The sequence below is a fragment of the Bos grunniens genome, chromosome 2, assembly GCF_055505025.1.
Source record: "Bos grunniens cultivar Pamir isolate PY7600 chromosome 2, Bosgru_T2T1.0, whole genome shotgun sequence".
Taxonomy (NCBI): Eukaryota; Metazoa; Chordata; class Mammalia; order Artiodactyla; family Bovidae; genus Bos; species Bos grunniens.
The window spans coordinates 65,574,380-65,593,868 of record NC_141166.1 but is presented as its reverse complement, the minus strand read 5'-3'; the positions used below and the strand labels follow the sequence as shown (position 1 = coordinate 65,593,868).

The 19,489-nt window shown below is 51.1% G+C and overlaps 2 protein-coding genes and 1 long non-coding RNA gene across 4 annotated transcripts in view; 1 reads left to right on the top strand and 2 right to left on the bottom strand.

Annotated features, from left to right (window-relative positions):
• Nucleotides 1-6,639: 6,639 nt before the first annotated feature.
• LOC147378184 (uncharacterized) lies at nt 6,640-7,833 on the bottom strand. The gene is made up of 2 exons (XR_015145205.1): nt 7,237-7,833; nt 6,640-6,918 (listed from the first exon to the last, which is right to left on the bottom strand). It is a non-coding gene; the product is annotated as an uncharacterized LOC147378184 (long non-coding RNA).
• Nucleotides 7,834-8,233: 400 nt separating this feature from the next.
• On the top strand, nt 8,234-14,317 carry TMEM37 (transmembrane protein 37). Its single transcript, XM_086349746.1, has 2 exons — nt 8,234-8,315; nt 13,345-14,317. The coding sequence occupies exons 1-2, from the start codon at nt 8,295-8,297 to the stop codon at nt 13,933-13,935; spliced, it is 612 nt and encodes a 203-aa protein (XP_086205872.1). The 5' UTR covers nt 8,234-8,294; the 3' UTR covers nt 13,936-14,317.
• A 2,377-nt stretch (nt 14,318-16,694) lies between these two features.
• Nucleotides 16,695-19,489, bottom strand: part of SCTR (secretin receptor) — a 75,163-nt gene continuing 72,368 nt past the window's right edge. The window contains exons 12-13 of one of the 2 annotated variants that reach the window (XM_086349741.1): nt 18,206-18,247; nt 16,695-17,101 (exon numbers count right to left, since the gene is read on the bottom strand). In XM_086349741.1, the coding sequence (XP_086205867.1) occupies nt 16,952-17,101; nt 18,206-18,247 (192 nt within the window). In that variant the 3' untranslated portion in view covers nt 16,695-16,951. Of the gene's footprint in view, nt 17,102-17,875; nt 18,248-19,489 lie in introns of those variants that run through there. The other variant, XM_086349732.1, reaches the window with a different exon arrangement.

The window sequence follows — 19,489 nt, the reverse complement described above, 5'->3', positions numbered from 1 at the left end:
GAGAAAACTCTGGGAGATAGTGGAGGACAGAGGAGCCTGGCATGCTATAGTCCACAGGGTCACAAAGAGACAAGATTTAGCAACTAAACAACAACACATGTGCCTGGTTCTGTCCTAGGCACCAGGGATACAATAGTGAACACGGCAGAGTCCTTGGCCTCTTGGAGTTTACACAGTGGAGGGAGAGGAGACATGTGTGGGGGGTAGGGGGTGGGAAGGGGGAAGCGAAAAGAGGACAAAGGAGCTCTGTTTCAGACTAGGTGATCACGGCAGGGGGTGAGGTGGTAGGTCTTAGATGTGAGGATTTTGAGGAAGTACATTTCCGGCAGAGGAAGCAGCCTAGAGTAAGATGGTCTGGAGGTGGGCGGTACTTGCTGACTGAACCGGTTGAGTCATTAAATGATACCTGTGCCCTTGCCTTGGAATGTTCTGTTATAAGACAAGTGCCTGAGTCTTTCTCATCAGACAAGAGTGGTCAGAGGGGCAAGTGGGGGCCACATCCTTGCTTTCTTTATACTAGTCCTCTTTCCCTGACACTGGCCAGGCCTAGAAGTAGGACAGGTGGAGAAAAGGCAGAGAGAGCCAAGCAAGAAGGTAGCTTCTCTGCTCTCCCACCACTCACGCCAGGCTGTTCTGGATTTCACCCCTGAAGGGCCCACCCTCTCATTCCCCCGCACCTCTGCCCCTGCCAACTCCCTCCTTCCACCCCGCACTGGGAAACACTGCCCCTCCAGACAGTCACCTCCTGCTGAGTGGATTGTCAGCCTCTCACTGTCTCACCTGGGAATGCAGTGGGCACTGCCAAGCTGCTCTGCTCAGACCTGGTGAAACCATGCAACTCAGGTTGGGACTTGAACCCACGTGGCCAGGACTCGAACCCAGTCAAAACCCAGTCTCCCAACTAAGGTCACACACCTGGTTTCAGGATTTGATGAAAGTTCTTCATGTCTCATCACAGAAAGAATTTGGTGAGAGACAAAATTATAGGAAAGAAGTGGATTAATTTCTTCTTTCTTAATATATATTCTTTATTGAAGTATAACTGACTTACAATGTTTCAGGTGTACAGCAAGGTGATTCAGTTATACAGATACACATATATTATTTTTCTGCTTATTTTCCATTATAGGTATTGACTATAGTTCCCCATGCTATACAGTAAATGTTTGTCGCTTGCTGCATATCTATTTTTTTAATTAGAAATCTAGCATTCTATTGGAGAAGGCACTGGCGACCCACTTCAGTACTCTTGCCTGGAAACTTCCATGGATAGAGGAACCTGGTAGGCAGCAGGCCATGGGATCGCTAAGAGTCGGACACGACTGAGCGACTTCACTTTCACTTTTCACTTTCATGCATTGGAGAAGGAAATGGCAACCCATTCCAGTGTTCTTGCCTGGAGAATCCCAGGGACGGGGGAGCCCGGTGGGCTGCCATCTATGGGGTCGCACAGAGTCAGACATGACTGATTTGACTTAGCAGCAGCAGCAGCAGCATTCTATTCATACTGTCCAACAAGTGGAATCAAAATGACATAATTTTTTAGTCAGGCAAAAATTCATAAGCTTTCTAAAATATGTATTATATATACTACTTACATATATGTATATAAAAGCTTTTATACTATGCTTGATAAAGTCTTGAGAAAGAACATCAAAAAGAGAGAGAGAGAGAAAGAGATGGAGAAGCTAGAAAACATAAACTAAACAAAATGGGAGCACTGAATATGAAATAGAAAAAGTGAAAGAAACTAGATAAAAGTAAAAAAGTGTCATATAGTCCAGTCCTTGGCTGCTCATTAGAAACATATCTGGAGCTCTGGAGAGAAAAAGCAATACCTGGGCTTTTTCTTTTTTTCTGTTTTTTTTTTTTTTAATTCCAAGATAATTCTGATATGCATCTGAATTTTAAAAAGTGATTACAGGTTTTTCTATTAAATGATAGTTTATATAGGGTTCTACTATTTTTCTGTTGACCAATCATGAAACAATGGTATTAAGTGACTAATAGTTACATAATCACAATAGTAAAAGACCTTTATCAATTTTCACAATCAGTGTGCTCTGCTTAGTCACTCAGTCGTGTCCAATTCTTTGCAACCCCATGAACTGTAGCCCACCAGACTCCCTTCTCTGTTCACAGGGATTCTCCAGGCAAGAATAGTGGAGTGGGTTGCCACGACCTCCTCCAGGAGATCTTCCCCAACCCAGGGATCAAGCCCAGGTCTCCTGCATTGCAGACACATTCTTTACCACCTGAGCCACCAGGGAAGCTCTCACAATCAACAGCCAGACAAAAACATAAAAGATAATTACAATTGCAAGCCATAATGGGAACATGATTAACTTAACAATATAAAATAATTACCTACAATTTGGGGGGTCAAGCAGAGTAATGTGGTAAGTGGAAGTGTATACATGCACGTGTTTTCATCCACTTAGCCAGGCTATGTCTTTTGGTTGGTGCATTTAATCCATTTACATTTAAGGTAATTATCAATATGTATGATCCTATTACCATTTTCTTAATTGGGGTTTACTTTCTGTAGGTCTTTTCCTTCTCTTGTGTTTCCTGCCAGAGGAGTTCCTTTAGCCTTTGTTGTAAAGCTGGTTTGGTGGTGCTGAATTCTCTTAACTTTTACTTGTCTGGAAAGCTTTTGGTTTCTCCATCAAATCTGAACTAGAGTCTTGCTGGGTAGAGTGTTCTTGGTTGTAGATTCTTCCCTTTCACCACTTTAAATATATCATGCCATTCCCTTCTGGCTTGTAGAGTTTCTGTTGAGAAATCAGTTGATAGCCTGATGGAAGTTCTCTTGTACGTTATTTGTCATTTTTCCTTTGTTGTTTTTAATCTTTTATCTTTGTCTTTAATTTTTGCCAGTTTTATTACTATGTGTCTTGGTGTGTTCCTCCTTGGGTTTATCCTGTCTGGGACTCTCTGTGCTTTCTGGACGTGGTTGACTATTTCTTTTCCCATGTTAGGGAAGTTTTCAGCTATTATCCCTTCAAATATTTTCTCAGGCTCTTTCTGTCTTTATTTTCCTTCTAGGGCCCCTATAATGCAAATGTTGGTGTGTTTATTGTTGTCTGAGAGGTCTCTTAGGCTGTCTTCATTTCTTTTCATTCGTTTTTCTATATTCTGTTCCGCAGCAATGATTTCCATCATTCTGTCCTCTGGGCCATTTATCTGCTCTTCTGCCCCAGTCACTCTGCTATCAATTCCTTCTAGTGTATTATTCATCTCTGTTCTTTAGTTCTTCTAGGTCTTGGGTAAACATTTCTTGTATCTTCTCCATGTTTTCCTGAGATCCTGGATCATCTTCACTATCATTATTCTGATTTCTTTTTCTAGAACATGGCCTATCTCCACTTCATTTGGTTGTTTTTCTGGGGGTTTACTTTGTCCCTTCATCTGGGACAGAACTTTCTTTTTCATGCTGATTTACTTTCTGTAATGTGGCTTTTGTTCTAGCCTCTGTGGGACTATGGTTCTTTTTGCTTCTTCTGTCTGCCCTCTGATGGAAGAAGCTAAGAGGTTTGTGTAAGCTTCCTGATGGGAGTGACTGGGTCTTGCTCTGGTGGGCAGGGATTTGCTCAGTAAAGCTGTAATCCAATTATCTGCTAATGAGTGGGGTTGCACTCCCTCCCTGGTAGTTCTTTGGCCTGAGGTGACCCAGCCCTGGGTTCTATGAGCCCTAAGGTAGACTTAATGGCAAACTCCAAGAGGATTTATGCCAAGGGGGAACCTTCCCAGACTGCTGCTGCCAGTGGTCCCATCCCTGTGGTGAACCTCTGCCGACCCACACCTCCACAGGAGACCCTCCAACACTAGCATGTAGTTTTGCTTTAGTCTCCTGTAGGATCACTGCTCCTTTCTTCTGGGTCTTGGTGCATGCAAGATTTTGTTTGTGTTCTCCCAGTCCTGTGGAAGTCCTATATTCAAATCCCTCTGGCATTCAAGGTCAGATTCCCTTGGATTCCCAGTCCCTATGTTGGTGCCCCAGACCAGGAAGCCTGACATGGGGTTCAAAATCTTCACAACAGTGGGAGAACTTCTTTGGTATTATTGTTCTCCAGTTTGTGGGTCATCCACCTGGTGGGTGTAGGATTTGATTTTATCATAATTGTGCCCCTCCTACCATCTTGCTGCAGCCTCTATTTTGTCCTGGACCTGGGGTGTCTTTTCTTGGTGGGTTCCAGCATTCTCCTGTCCTTGGTTGTTCAACAGCTAGTTGTGATTTTGGTGCTCTCGCAGGTGATGAGCACACATCCTTCTATTCCACCATCTTGAACTGGAAGCCTGGAAATTCTTTTCCAGTTTCTAGAGACTGCTCTCATTCCTTGGCTAAGGGCTCCCTTTCATCTTCAGTGCCAGCAATGGTCTTACTCAGACCTCTGCTTCTGTCAAAACATCTCTTCCTCTAGAAATGGATTTATTTAGAGAAAAACACATTCCAAAGACAGAGTGTATGGGCCATCCCAGAAGGTGAGAGCAGCCTCAAAATGTGTGATTAGCTTTAATGGACTGAGTAATTTCACAGGCTAATGAGTGGGAGGATTATTGCAACTACTTTGGAGAAGAGATTTCCAGGAATTAGATTATCATCCACTTTTTGGTCTTTAATGGTTGGCTTTGGAACTGTCATGGCACCTGTGGGTAAGTCATTTAACTAATGTGTTACAGTGAACATATACTAGGCTCAAAATCTAGTGGAAGTTGGACTTGTCCACCATCTTGGAACCATTTGCTTCTAACCAGTTTATGTCATGTTCTCAGGCTGCCCTACCCCCTTCCCTTCTGTTTCACTGGTGCCGTGGAGGGATCTTGGAAACCCTGGTACCCTCTAATTCAAAGGAAGGGCCACCCAGGTGACCAGACTGGATACCTGGTCCTTGGCACAAGCTCCACCTAGACTTTGACTGTGTCTTGGGCCACATGCAGCATATGGGATCTAGTTCTCCAACCAGGGACTGAACTGGTGCCCCCTGGAGTGGAAGCATGGAGTCTTAATCACTGGACCATCAGTGAAGAACCTGGGCTTTCTTATGACCATAAAATGATTGGAAGGGGACCATCACTTCCTCATTATTATCCTTAAGTCATTTCTGCTTCTCCAGAGATCTTGCTGACAAGACATGTCACTCTAATTTCCACTGATTCAAGACTTTCTATTCTTACCAAAAAAGCATAACAGGCAGCATACACACAAATGTGCCTGATCACACACAGAATCTTAGCAAGCACAAAGAGGGCGATAGGTTAAGGGATTTGACAAGGTGTCTTAGGCAGTACTGGAATCAGACGAACATCTGACAGGGAGAAGGGGGTTGGGAGCATTAAGTGAAAATACCCTTGGGTAAACTCAAGATAGGGGCTTCCCTGGTGGCTCAGATGGTAAAGAATCCACCTGCAATGTAGGAGACCTGGGTTCCATCCCTGGGTTGGGAAGATCCCCTGGAGAAGGGAATGGCTACCCACTCCTGTATTCTTTCCTGGAGAATTCCATGGACAGAGGACCCTGGCAGGCTGCAGCCCATGGAGGTCACAAAGAGATGGACACAACTTAGTGAATGAACAACAACTAAAAACGTGAGTGAAGTCACTGGGGGCTACCTGCCTGTGTGAATGAGCCAAATCATTTAATTCACCGTACTTAGTTAAGGGGCTTCCCTGATGGCTCAGATGGTAAAGCGTCTGCCTGCAATGCAGGAGATCCGGGTTAGATCCCTGGGTCAGGAAGATCCCCTGGAGAAGGAAATGGCAACCCACTCCAGTACTCTTGCCTGGAAAATTCCATGGATGGAAGAGCCTGGTAGGCTACAGTCCATGGGGTCGAAAAGAGTCGGACACAACTGAGCAACTTCACTTCACTCAGTTAAGGAGAAAGGAGATCTTGCCTTACCTTAAGGAGAAACCCCCTCCTTGTTTATCAACACACACCTTCCTACAACTGAGAAGGGAGGGGAAGGTCTTAGTGGGAATTTACCCTTTTGGGGGCAGGGACTTGAGAACTCTAGCCTTGTCAAGAGTCCAGGAAAAACAATGAGTTTTGTTTTGTCCTGTTTGCTGTTTTCTTTTAATACTTTTTTGACCACCATCTGGCATGCGGGATCTTAATTCCCCAGCCAGGGATCCATGCCCACTGCAATGGAAGTGCAGAGTCTTAACCACTGCACCACCAGGGAAATCCTTGTCATTTGCCTTTTCGATGGTCTCTGAGGCAGCAAGGTGACTTCCCAGATGGTGCTAGTGGTAAATAACCCACCTGCCAATGCAGGAGACAAAAGAAGTGCAGGTTCCATCCCTGGGTCAGGAAGATCCCTGGGTCAGGAAGATCCCTCGGAGGAAGGCATGGCAACCCACTCCAGTATTCTTGCCTGGAGAATCCCATGCAGAGGAGCCTGGCGGGCTACAGTCCATAGGGTCACAAAGAGTCAGACATGACTAAAGCAATTTAGCATGCATGCAGGAGGTGGCAAGGAAGCAGGCAGGGTTGTACATTCTCCCTTTGGAAGGGAGGGGGTATTAGGGTTAGGGTTGTACAAACCCCTTTGGGGGAGACAAAAGTGACACAGGAAAGACTGCCCTGAAGATTCCACTATTTTCACACTTAACTGAGGGCCTGGCAAGACTCTGATCTTTCATGAATATTATCTCATTTATTAACCGTGGCTCAGAGATTCTTGCTCCTTGGAAGAAAAGCTATGAAAAACATAGACAGCATATTAAAAATCAGAGACATCATTTTACCAACAACAGTCTGTTGTCAAAGCTATGGTTTTTCCAATAGTCACGTTCAGGTGTGAGAGTTGGACCATGAAGAAGGCTGAGTGCCAAACAATTGATGCTTTCAGATTGTGGTGCTGGAGAAAACTCTTGAGAGTTCCTTGGACACCAAAGAGATCAAACCAGTCAATCCTAAAGGAAAGAAAAGTGAAAGTGAAGTCGTTCAGTCCTGTCCAACTCTTTGTGACCCCATGAACCATATCCCACCAGACTACTCTGTCCATGGGATTTTCCAGGCAAGAATACTGGAGTGGGTTGCCATTTTCTTCCCCAGGGCATCTTCCCGACCCAGGGATGGAACCCAGGTCTCCTGCATTGTAGGCAGACGCTTTACCGTCTGAGGCACCAGGGAAGTCCAAATACTAAAGGAAATCAATCCTAAATATTCATTAGAAGGACTGATGAGGAAGCTCCAATGCTTTGACCATCTGATGAGAAAAGCCGACTCACTGGAAAAGACCCTGATGCTAAGAAAGATTGAAGGTAGAAGGAGGCGGCGACAGAGGATGAGATGGTTGGATGGAGTCATCGACTCAATGGACATGAGTTTGAGCAAACTCTGGGAGGTGGTGATGGACAGGGAAGCCTGCCGTGCTGCAGTCCGTCCAGTCGCAAAGAATCAAACACAACTTAGCGACTGAATAACAGAGACAAAAACAAGAGCCCGGGATCACACAGTACAAGGTGCTGGAAGCCGCAAAGCCCAGGCGGGCGCTGCGGTCTAGACGCCTCTGCCTCCCCTGACGCTCAGGTGGACACGCTGGGGCTGAATCCGGTCCTGGGTCTCTGGCCTTCCGCCTGCGCTGTCCTGGCCGTTGGGAAATCGGTGGCGGGCGCACAGCAGTCCTCAGAGCGAGGGAATAATTCCAGGCCCGGACTTCGCGGGTCCGCAGCCCCAGCCTACGCTTCTAGGCCGTGTCCTGGCCTCCCACACCTCCCCGGTGGCTCCTTCCCGCGGCCCTGCTGATTCAGCGTCCACCCAGGGGCCCCGGCGGGGGGGAGCAGCCCCGCCAGCAGCCCCGCCAGCAGCCCGGCCAGCAGCTTGCTGATACCCAGGGCCCCTCCCCGCCCCTCCCTCTCCTCCTCATCCACCGTCTCCTCGCCGCCCCTCCCTCTCCTCCCCGTCCCCAGTCTCCTCCCCGTCCCCAGTCTCCTCCCAGTCCCCAGTCTCCTCGCCGCCCCTCCCTCTCCTCCCCGTCCCCCGTCTCCTCCCCGTCCCCCGTCACCTCGCCGCCCCTCCCTCTCCTCGCCGCCCCTCCCTCTCCTCGCCGCCCCTCCCTCTTCTCCCCGTCCCGGGTCTCCTCGCCGCCCCTCCCTCTCCTCGCCGCCCCTCCCCTCCCTTCCCTTCCCCGCTCCGCCCTTCTCCCGCCCCGCCCTCCGACCCACCCTGCGCCCCGGCGCCGCCCCCTGAGAAGAAAATTCCCAAGCCGCGAGGGTCTGCCTCAGCAGATCTGCGCTAGGGATCGTGGAGGCAGCTGGCGGGAGTTCGCGAAGAGCCCGGGTGCAGGATGACAGCCCTCGGCGTTCAGGTGAGCGAGCGGCCGCGGTGAGAGCGGTAGGAGTGCCCTGCCAGGGTCCGAGGGATAGTCAGGAAGCCACCTCGGACCACTCTTCCACCCCAGCACTGTTCTGTGGCTCGGTCTTGTCGCTTGGGTCCTTTGCACACCCGAGGCTCCCAAAAGTCTCGGGGTCGGGGGGTTGTCTTACTTCTCTTTGGGGTTCTCTGTTTCCATCGGTTAGGTTTAACAGAAGGGTCCCTCTTAAAAGGGGGCGCTTTGGGGGCAAAGAATGGACGGAATCCACTTGTAGAGTGAGGTTCGCTCCTCAGAGGAGAAGGCATGTCTCGGGAAGCCAGAACTTTCCTGAACCCAGGCCAAAAATACCATCTCCCCTCCGCAAAATTGACTTTTGGGGGGACGGGGACGGGGGTGGATTCGCTGGGACGCGCGGAAACCTGGAAACAGACTGTAGTGAGGTGAGGGGCCGGCATTGCAGAGATGAGGTTTCCCAGTGATGCGAGGCGTTTGCTGGAGAACCTGCCCGTCTCCCTCCGCCCCTCTGGAGTACAATTCTCCTACCCGGCAGCCGAGCCTCCATAGCGGACGCGTCCCGCCCACGCGTGTCCCGACCTGATGGTCCTGGCGGTCAGAGCCCGGCAAACTCAGCCCGCGAGCGCTCAGAGCGCCACAGCACTGACCCCAGAGCTCCGCCCAGTTTACAGATTCGGAGACTGAGGCTCAGGTGAAGTGACCTGGAGGTGGCGGCCAGCTCAGCCCCAGAAGCGAGTGAGAGCCAGACTTGGCCCGAACAGGAGAAACTCCACCCACAAGCCGCCCGCAAACCTCCTGCGGCTGGGATTCAGCAGCCCGAGAGCGGGATGCAGCGAGTTACTCCCTACTGTTCTGGGCATAATCTGAAGTCCCGACCGGTCTGCCTCCGGACCTTCTGCGTGGAGGGTGGGATCTGGTGTGGTCCCGCCTCGAAGAGCCGGCGGCCCAGCTGGGGAGAGAACTTGCAAACAGGATTTAGATGGGTCCGGGGAAGTGAGTGCTAGATTAGAAACTGCGACAGGATTAAGGGCTGGGGGAGAGCTTCTTGCCGGGCTGGGAGGGGCAGGAAGACTGGTAGCCAGGTTGAAGGACTTGATTTTTAGCAAAGGATGGAGAAGGGGGTTGGGGGTGGGCGGAAAAGATGAAGTTAAAACCCTGGAGCGCTACTGTCGGCTGGCAGGGCGGGGTTGGGGGCGCGGGCTGTGTTTGAAGACAGTCGCTGACACTTAGGAGCACTTAACACTGAACCACAGGCTTGGGACTGTTCTATGCAGTTGCGGTGTTCAGAACTCGGTTCAGTTCCACCACGAGGGCAGAAGCAGGACTAGTTATCTCCAGGGATAAATAACTTGTCAAAGAGCTAAAAACCAAGCAGACTGGCTCCTGTACCTCTCTGACCAGTGTCCTGGGGTCATGCTGGCGTGAATGGGCTTACTGTTTAGGAAGCTGTAGAAGGGATTTTCTGTGTGGCTCAGTGGTTAAAAAAAAAAAAATCCACCTGCCCATCAGGAGACCCAGGTTGATCCCGGGTGGGGGAAGCTCATTCCAGTACTGAAATGGCAACCCATTCCAGTACTCTTGCCTAGAGAATCACAGGGACAGAGGAGCCTGGCTACAATCAGTGAGGTCCCAAAGAGTGGGATGCGACTCAGTGGCTGAGCACAGATGGATTTCCAGCTGATGAGGAGAAGGGCCTGACCTGGCCTTGGGCTAAGTGAGCAGTCGGGGGTTGGGGCAAATAAGGAGGGAGGGGTAATGTGAAGAATGAGTAGTGAGCAGCCCAGAGTGTCTACTTAGGGGTGGATGGAATCAGATGGGGTCCTGAGTTGTAGAGGAAGACAGGATCTTGGCAGTGGACTCAGCAGCCCAAGAGTGTCAAGTGACACTGTTCTACAGGTCACTAGAAATCATTCAGGGAGCTGGATGAAAAGGGAAAATGCCTCTTCCTTTTTTTTTTTTTTTTTTAGTGGAGCAAGTCCAGGCCCTGAGACTAAAGTGACTTGCCCGAGGTCACAGAGCTGGGCAGGGCAGTATCAGGGACAGGGCTCAACTGCCCTCATCCTGGGTGGTCCACAAACCTTCCACTGACCATGGTGAGGCTCAACTGCCCTCCAGGAGAGGATTTCAGGCCTTAGATGGCTCAAAGCTCAGGTGTGGGGGGCAGTGGTAGGGAATGAGGACTCAAGATACCTTACTATTCCTAATATTAGGACTAGGCTGTGGTAAATCAGGACTGCTCATGTGCCAAGCATCTTTATATACATAATCTCATTTAATCCTTGGGAGTTTTATTGGTGTCAGAGTTTGAATGATGCCCTACTTTGGGATGGGAGGGGGAAAATGACCTGATGTCAGCTGTCTTTCTGAATGTCTGAGAGCCTAGAGATTAAAGTCCAATCTGTGCCCAGGACAGGTGGGGCTGAGCACAGGACGGCATGTGCTTTTTCTCCAGACAGTGTGATGTCCAAGGTCAAAAGGCCTCTGGGTGCTGTATTCTTGTGACTTGTTGCCTGGTTCTGGGGTTTTCCCATCCTACAAACTTAACAACCTCTAGGGGTGTTATAACCTCGCGAGGTGCCTTCATGGCTATGCTTTCCTGCAGCGGTCACTAACCCTACAGAATGTAGATGAGAAACAAGAGTCAAGGGGGCTAATAAACCTTGTTGCAAAGACAAACACCTTTGTGGTTTGTAATCAGAGGTTTCAAAGCTCCCTTGGTTTTCCTAGCAGTAGAGCTAAATTTTCTATTGAAATCCAGTACAGACTCAGATTCCCAGTGGCTCTGGCAGGAAAAAGAGATCTGATGGGTTGAAGTGAGGGGCCCCCTGCCCCTGCTAAGAGACAAGGAGACATGGTTTGAGAACCACAGCCTAGACTCCCTCCTGAATGCTCTTTACAGCACACCAGGCTGCCTTTATGTCTGGATATGCATCGGTGTCCTTGGGTGTCCCTCAGTCCCCTCCACTCCTTTTCCTCACCATCATACTGAGCCCCTCACACGATGGCCCAAGTCAGTATTTATTGGTAGCATGCATCCCCACCCCAACCCCCGCACATGATACAGCTGTTGAGCCGCTATGCCAGGCTTTACTGTGACGTAGGTCAATGCTCTTGGGCAGGTCCCTTGGCCTCTGTGACAGTTGCCATCTTTGCATACCCCCCATGAAGTTTCCTACTCCACCAGACTAGTTTGTTCCTTTTTTTTTTTTTTTTTAATGAAAAAGCAGCTATTCCTTCTTTTTTTTAAGTGGTGGCGAGCCTAGAGGCTATTCTTGATCACGGTGCCCAGGCATCTCATTGCAGTAACTTCTCTTGTGGAGCACGGGCTCTAGGCTTAATTGTGGCACTCGGGCTTAGTTCTTCTGGCATGTGGAACTGTCCAAGACCGGGGATTGAATGCTTGTCCCCTGCATTGGCAAGCAGATTCTTATTCACTGTACCACCAGGGAAGTCCAGACTCGGGTTTAAGGGTGAAATGGGATCCTAACTTAGGCAGAAGTGCTGAAAGCAAACAGGATTCTTTCCTGTACCCCTGGGGCTGCTAAGGTGGGCAGGTTAGCAGGCAGCCTGATGTTCCTGCTGGGGCTCTGACCACAGGGTCTCCCAGGAGCGTGGCCTTGTTTTCTGCCCCTCACTGAAAGGGTGGCCCAGGCCTGCCTCTGGAAGCCTCCGTTTGCACGTGGGTAGGGCTGACCCTAGAGTCCCCTTTTGGTTGGTTTCCCTAGCAGTGATCATCACGCTAGTTTTGAGTTTTCCGCTTTGCTTACCTCCCAAACCAAGGTGTAACCTGGGCTGCTTCCACACTCACTGTAAAGGACATAATTTAGGACTGGGCAGGGGATGGCTTAAAGGGAGCTTCGGGTGAAAGTGGCAGTGGTTGCAAACTTGACCTTCATTTATCTCATGGCTCTTGAGCACAGTGCCAGGTGCTAGGGAAAGGCCCTGGCCTCCTGGAGACCTCAGTCTCCGAGTGAGACAGTCAATAACATACAACCACTATTCAGACAGAAATAGGTAACTTGCCAGAACGGTTCCTCTGAGAGTGACCAGAGGGAGTCCCTTCTGCGTTGGGTGGTTACAGAGCTGTTTCAGTCGAGATATGAAGAATGGAGAAAGGGGGGCAGCCAGAAGAGCCTTTCAAGTAGAAGAGCCAGTAGGTGAGGAAGAAAGTTCTAGGTTTGTCCTCGGCATGGGAAGAGGGCCGTGTGCCTGAACAGGGTGGTGGGGAGGATGCTCTGGGAGGGCTTGTGGGCCATCTAAGGCCTGCTACTCTTTGAAGCATTCCTTTTGCTTCTGGGTTGGGGGACCGTGACTGGAGGGTGCCTCAGGGTTGTAACAAGAGACACCTCACTGGGTGCTTGGCCCAGGCTGCCAGGAGAGAGGACAGTGCACTTTTCAGGGCTGAAACCAGAGACTGAAGGGGAGCCCCAGGGACTCCCCTTCCAACCCCAGAAGCTGCTGGAACACTTAGTGGTGGCATGTTCTGGGTGGGGTACAGGCTAAGCCAGACTAAAGGGTAAAGTGCAAACATCACTGAGCACCTGGGTCCTGGCAAGTTCAGAAGGTACAGATTTGGATGAAACTAGGGGAGACCAGGAGCCAGGGGAGGAAACCATCACTGATGTGCTAATAACTCTGTGTAGTGTTCTTGTTTTGCATATAAAGAAACCAAGGCTGCCTGCTGGCTCAAGGTCACAACAGCCAGGTCAAACAGGTTTTCTGACTTCAGAACGGGCTAAAGAGTATAGACAGGCAAATGGAATTTGGGCTTTTTATTCATTATAAAATCATTAAAGAAAGGGCAGGGAACTCTTTACCTGATAAATAACTGGATCCACAGACAATGCTTATAGGTCTTGAATGGAGGGTGGGCCGGGAGCAGGCTGGATGGGAGAAGGGTTCCAGTGGCAGTGGGAATCTGAACCGCATGTTGTGAGTCCTCCCTGAAGAGGCTGGTGGGGTGTGGCAGGGGGCCCTCCCTGACATGTTGCCCCATGCTGTCTTCCAGGCACAGAGGCTGCTGGGCCAAAGGGGGCCCCACCGGTCCTTCTTTGAGTCCTTCACCCGAGCCCTCATCACCCTGTGTACGTCCCTGGCTGTGGTCCTCTCCTCCATCTCCATCTGCGATGGCGAATGGCTCCTGGCAGGTGACCACCTCTTTGGACTGTGGCGCTTCTGCACTGCCTCCAACCAGACGGAGTTGCACTGCCTCCGAGACCTGAGTCAGACCCAGGTGCCCTGGCTGGCCTCGGGCCTGGTTGTGGCCCGCATCGTGGCCACCTTGGCTGTGGTGGTCGCCATCTTTGGCCTGGAGTTTCTCATAGTGTCCCAGGTGTGCGAGGACTCCCTCGCTTGGCGGAAGTGGGCTATGGGCTCCACCCTCCTACTCATCTCATTCATTCTCTCCTTTGGGGGCCTCCTGAGCTTCCTGGTCCTTCTCAGGAGCCAGGTCACGCTCTTGGGCCTCACCCTGATGTTCTGGAGCGACTTCACAGCTTCCTTCCTTCTCTTCCTGAATGGTATCAGTGGCCTGCACATCAACAGCATCACCCACATCAACAACAGCATGCATCCCTGGGGCCTGCCTACAAAAGTTTAGGACCTCCTCCAAGGACATCAAGTTACGGGAAAGCCTGCCTATGAAGGGACTTTTCCAGACTTCCCTGGTGATCCAGTGGTTAAGACTCTCTGGGCTTCCAACGCAGGGGACACGGGTTAGATCCCTGGTTGGGGAACTGAGTCTCACATGCTGTGCAGTGCGAGGGGTGGAAAAGATGAGACTTTTCTAATTCCAGCATGTGACATTCAAATTGATGCCTCTTGGCCTTGGTATGTTTGGGCCAGTGGTCCAGGGGTCTTTGCAGCTGGTCTGCAGCCCAGAGGTCAGGTGGGAGCCTCCATGCCACCAACTGCACCAGTTTATCCACAGCCATGTTATATAGGATGTTGATTTTACAAGAATAAACATATTTGAAAACCTTTACTTGAACCCTTCCTGGGATGGGAATAGACCAGGAAGCAGCTCAGGTCACTGCAGGTCACTGCAGCCCAGGCCGGCTGCACAGGGAAGCACAGTTCACACCTGTTTTATTGACCTGCTGGGATGTGGGCTGTAGGGTCCCTGGGCCTCCTGGGACACTAGGAGTGAATCATCCTTCCAGCAAAGGGTGTCCACTTAGTGCCTAAGACTTTCTACCACCAGCTCAGAGGGCCTTTGCATTTTCCCTGCTTTAGCTTTGGTCATGCCAGGGAAGCAGAGTTCAGGATTGCTTGCATATAGTAGGCTTTCAAACCATTTGACTTTATTTGAACCCTGCCCTTTAGGGGTGCCTCAAAATCCCAGGATAACCCCCTGCTTCCAGCAGCTGGCTGTCCCTCTGAGGACTCTCCTTGTGAGTACTGCCTGAAGCCCTTCCAGGAGAGCTGCCTAACTTATAATATGTCCTCTTGATGTAGGGACTTCCCCGATGGCTCAAGCAGTAAAGAATCCACCTGCCAATGCAGGAGACTTGATCCTTGGGTTGGGAAGATCTCCTGAAGGAGGAAATGGTAAACCACTCCAGTATTCTTGCCTGGAAAATCCTCATGGACAGAGGAGCCTGGCAGCTACAGTCCATGGTGTTGCAAAGAGTTGGACACAACTGAGCACGTGATGAATGGATCTCTGACATAGCATGTGCATCCATCTTTGGTCAGGGCCAGATAGCCTCAGAGTACCATTTTTGATCCTAGAACACACTCCAGAGAGCACGTATCTGGACTCCACGGGGTACAGGGAACTGGCCAAACCTTGGATAATGATTAACAACCAGCCTAGATACAGGGGCCTGCAGGTGAAGGAGACAGGAACCAATGAAGATTTCCACCCTTGCTGGCCGCTTTATATTTTTGTGCATTAAATTGCCCCCTTTTCAGTCCCTTTTCTGCCCAGTAGGCGGGGTTTTTTTTCCCCACCCTCAGCCTATTTCATTCTATACTAGCCCCGTGCCCCTCCCTGACCTGATGAGCTCAGGCCTTCCCTGGTTCATTCTGGCCTCATGAGGTTTGGGTTTCTGCCTGCCAGGTCCTCTTTCTGGGTGCCTATACCTCATGATTTTTTTTCTTGATTCGAAGATGCAGAGTTCATGGGGGTCTCCGGAGAAAGTTATATCAACCATACAGGCTGACATGTATTCTTAGCCCTGGAAAATGGGCAAGCTGGCCTTTTCACCCCAGGGGCGGTCTATGAGGTGAGAGAGGGTGACCTCTTTGTCTGCAGGGGTGAGATGCAGAAGTTGGGGGCCAGGGCCACTTGTCCAGGTCACCCAAAGCCAGGACTAGAGCTGGGCCCACCCACCAGCAAGATGCCCTTCCCTCTACTCTGGGGGGAGGGGTCACCTCTGCTCCTGTCCCGAATGCTTTCCCTGAGCACTGCTTTCCCTGAGCATGTAGGCAGTGCTTTGTAAAAAGGTTCAAATATTCAGTCCTTTAATCTTCACATGTCCAGCAGAGAAGGAATGCTGATATGCGAGGGAACTGAGATCCAGAGAGTTAAGGATAAGATGAAAATTCCCAGTAGGACAGGGAGACAGGCCCCCATTCATCCCGACCTGGGAGCAGGGAAGACAGACAGCCTTGGAGCAAGCCTGGGGATTTAAAATCAAAAGTCCTGCACTGAGCTGCCACTTCCAGCTGGGTATCTTGGTCAAGTCACAGGACCTTGGTGAACCAGTTTCTCTTCTGCCCCATTTGCTGCAGTACTACAGATAATTGAGGGCTCCCCTCATAGCTAAGTCGGTAAAGAATCTTTCTGCAATGCAGGAGACCTGGGTTCGATCCCTGGGTCGGGAAGATCCTCGAGAAGGAAATGGCAACCCACTTCAGTATTCTTGCCTGGAGAATCCCATGGACAGAGGAGCCTGATGGGCTACCGTCCATGGGGTCGCAAGAGTCAGACATGACTTAGTGTCTAAACCACCATTACCAAAGATAACTGAAAGCAGGAATAACAGGGTGCCTCATCCCTTGTTAGGGTCATTAAAAGGTTCCCTGTAACTTCCTCGAGTTGTCTTGAAGGCCCCGGGGTAAGAGCTGGATGGCTGAGTTGCAATGAGGGCTGGGGAGGCCAAGGGCAAGGCCAATTTCTCTGGTTCACTGGTTATTGTTGAGTTGCTAAGTCATGTCTGATTCTTTATGACCCCATGGACTGCAGCACACCAGGCTTCATTATTCTTCACTATCTTCCGGTTCACTGGGCTTCTAAGCTTATTCCTGAAAACTGGAGCAGGGAGGTCAGGGAAGCCCCCTTCTCCAGAAAGTAGCAAGGGACATCATCCTCCACCTTGCGTCTCAAGGACAAGACGACTGACAAACACCAAGTCTCATCCCAGTTACCATTTATTCCCCTGCCCTCTCCTGGGACCCCTGAACTACTCTTTCCAGGAAACTCAACAGATCTGAATCCCAGGCCCTTTTGCTGTCCCAGGCCCCATCAGTTCTGAGGAATCATCACCACAACCCCACCCCAAGGCCAGAAGGAGGGGTGTAATAGTCACTGGAGAGACCACACTGCATCCGGCAGAAAGGCAGGCTCTCCTACTGCAGCGGTCAGCCCTCAGGACCTAGGGTGACCAGCCTCAGATGACACTGGTCCTATGGGTGGCCCGACTCTGCTCCGAGGTGCTGGCCTTGATGCCGTTGCTGAAGGAGGAGCTGGGGGCCATGGGCCGCAATGGGAGCTCACGGAGGTGCCACTGCCGCCACTTCTTCTGAACTTCCAGCTGCACCTGCCCCCGGAGACCAGGAGTCAGTCAGGAGGGAAGGGCGATCTTTGTCCGAGTCCTGCTTTTTCCACTGGGGCCTCAGCACAGGCTCTGCCACTCCTGCCCGGAGGGCATGCTTTCCCCTCCACTCAGATTTACCATTTTCAGCCCTGACATCCATAGATACTGAGGGGCCCCTTTCCCTTGGGACCTTTCACCAGCAACCTCAGCAAACCTATCCTGAAGAAGGGGCCTGTGATCGTTCCACAATCTCCAGATGGTCACCTGGGACAATTGGACACGTCCACACGAAGCCACTGTAGCTCAGAACTCATCTAGGGACCAGGGGGCTACTCTTTGGAATTTCCTTCACAACCCCCAGCTGCAGCAGCAAAGCATTTGGGGCTAGGTTTGATGCTTGACTTTTGGAAAAAAATCAGAGGCTACTCCCATTCAAGTGGGGTGAACCAGATGATTGACAGCCACAGGAAGGGTTTGTTTGCATGCAGTACCATGTTCAACTAATGTCAACTGCACGGCCTCTGTGCCAGGAGCCTCCTGATCCGACCCAGATGCTCTGGGCAAGCGCAGAGACTGAAAGTTAAGTGTGCAGCTCCCCCAACCCTGCTCAGCAGTCACACTCTTTGGAGGTCTCTGAGGACGGAGGGGCAGACGTTTCACCAGAGTTACTCTCTTTACAGATGGGAAGCCTGAGGCCCAGATCAGGGGAGTGACCGAGGTCACTCATCAGGCAACCAGCAGTCAGCAGCCTCTGTTAGGGTTGGGGTGCCTGCACTTTCCATTTCCTGAATTTGCTGGAGGGTTAGAATCACCTGGAGTGCCTGTTAAAACATTCTCAGCCTCCAGCCCAGACCTAAGGGATGCATTTTTGCCTGTTTAGAAACAAGGTAGGACCCAGCAGTTGTTTTAACGAGGCCTCTGGGTGATTCTGTTGCTCCCGTTAAGTGAGCTCAGACTCCTGGAAGACAGATTTTGAGCCAGGAGGCCCTGGTCTCCCCCACCCACACCATACCCCGCTCCCTGCCACCCTTTCCAGGTGGCCCTTCTGAACCACAATCCAATGACAAGGGAGCTCCCCAGGCAGCAGAGCAACCCTAGAACACTCACCTCCCCATTGAGGAAGCAGTAGAGGACGGCCACCACCAGGCCCTGCGGAGGAAGCAGGGGCAACAGGATTGGTGCGGGGCTCCAGCATTCGGCCTCCTAGTCCCCTGGGGTCCTTTCATCACCAGCCCCAGGCTCACTTCTCCCCATGACTATTCCAGAGCCTTACCACATTTCTGCTACCCCAGAGGGAATAGGGGCTTCCTCTTCTGGCCTTGCAGTGCACCCAGCTGTGCTGGCATCACCCACACAGACTGAGACTCTTGGGGGCAAAAATGACCCCAGGTCCAGGGAGTTGCCCTGCGCCAGGGTGGTGTCAGTTACATTAAATGCTGCTGCTGCTAAGTTGCTTCAGTCGTGTCCGACTCTGTGCAACCCCATAGACAGCAGCAGCCCACCAGGCTCTGCCATCCCTGGGATTCTCCAGGCAAGAACACTGGAGTGGGTTGCCATTTCCTTCTCCAAGGCAGGAAAGTGAAAAGTGAAGTAGCTCAGTCGTGTCCGACTCTTAGTGACCCTATGGACTGCAGCCTACCAGGCTCCTCCATCCATGGGATTTTCCAGGCAAGAGTACTGGAGTGGGTTGCAATTGCCTTCTCCGTTACACTGAATAGAGGCTGCTAACTCAACCTCGGTGACCAGGCAGGTCATGGGAATTAGTAAGGTGGGCCATCTGGGAGAAGCAGGGAGCGGTGGCATGTGAGACTTGTCCATCCCGCCCAGAGCTCTGCTCTGACCACACAGTCACAGATTTGTCTTTCTATCTGAGTAGCTATCCCTGTTTAAACCTCTCCAGATTTCCAGCTGGTCCTGCAAACGAGCCCACTCAGGCCCAGGGGTTCACATGGCTGCTCCACCTACTCAGCTCCAGGCAGGATGGGCGTGCCTCAGGTGTCACCAAGCCCTGCTTCTCCTGGAAGGCCTCCCTTATTAAGTCCAGTGACCTGCCTGGTCCCTGCGGCTGAGTTAGCAACTTCTGCTTAATGCAACTGAAGTCTGACAGAGCTCAAGTGCAGGTCTCAGCCAGCGAACAGGAGGCCTGACTCCCCACTCACATCTCCAAGGTCAGAGGCCTCAGGGCTACGTTTGCTTTTAAGTTCCCTGGTGGGGTGGGCATCGTGCCTATCAGGACCCTCCCTCTCCAGCATCCAGACTCCTCTTTTCCCAATGGGATCCCCAGAATCCTGGCATGGAGCCCCCCAGGCAGGGACTCCAGGCTGAGATGTGGGATTTGAGGCCTAAGTCTTGTATGGAACAATGAGCTTTGAACAGGGTCTAGCAGTCTGG

Coding starts and splice junctions, on each gene's coding strand:
- TMEM37 (XM_086349746.1), top strand. CDS start 8,295: ATGACAGCCCTCGGCGTTCAG. Junction 8,316..13,344: donor TGACAGCCCTCGGCGTTCAG/GTGAGCGAGCGG, acceptor GCTGTCTTCCAG/GCACAGAGGCTGCTGGGCCA.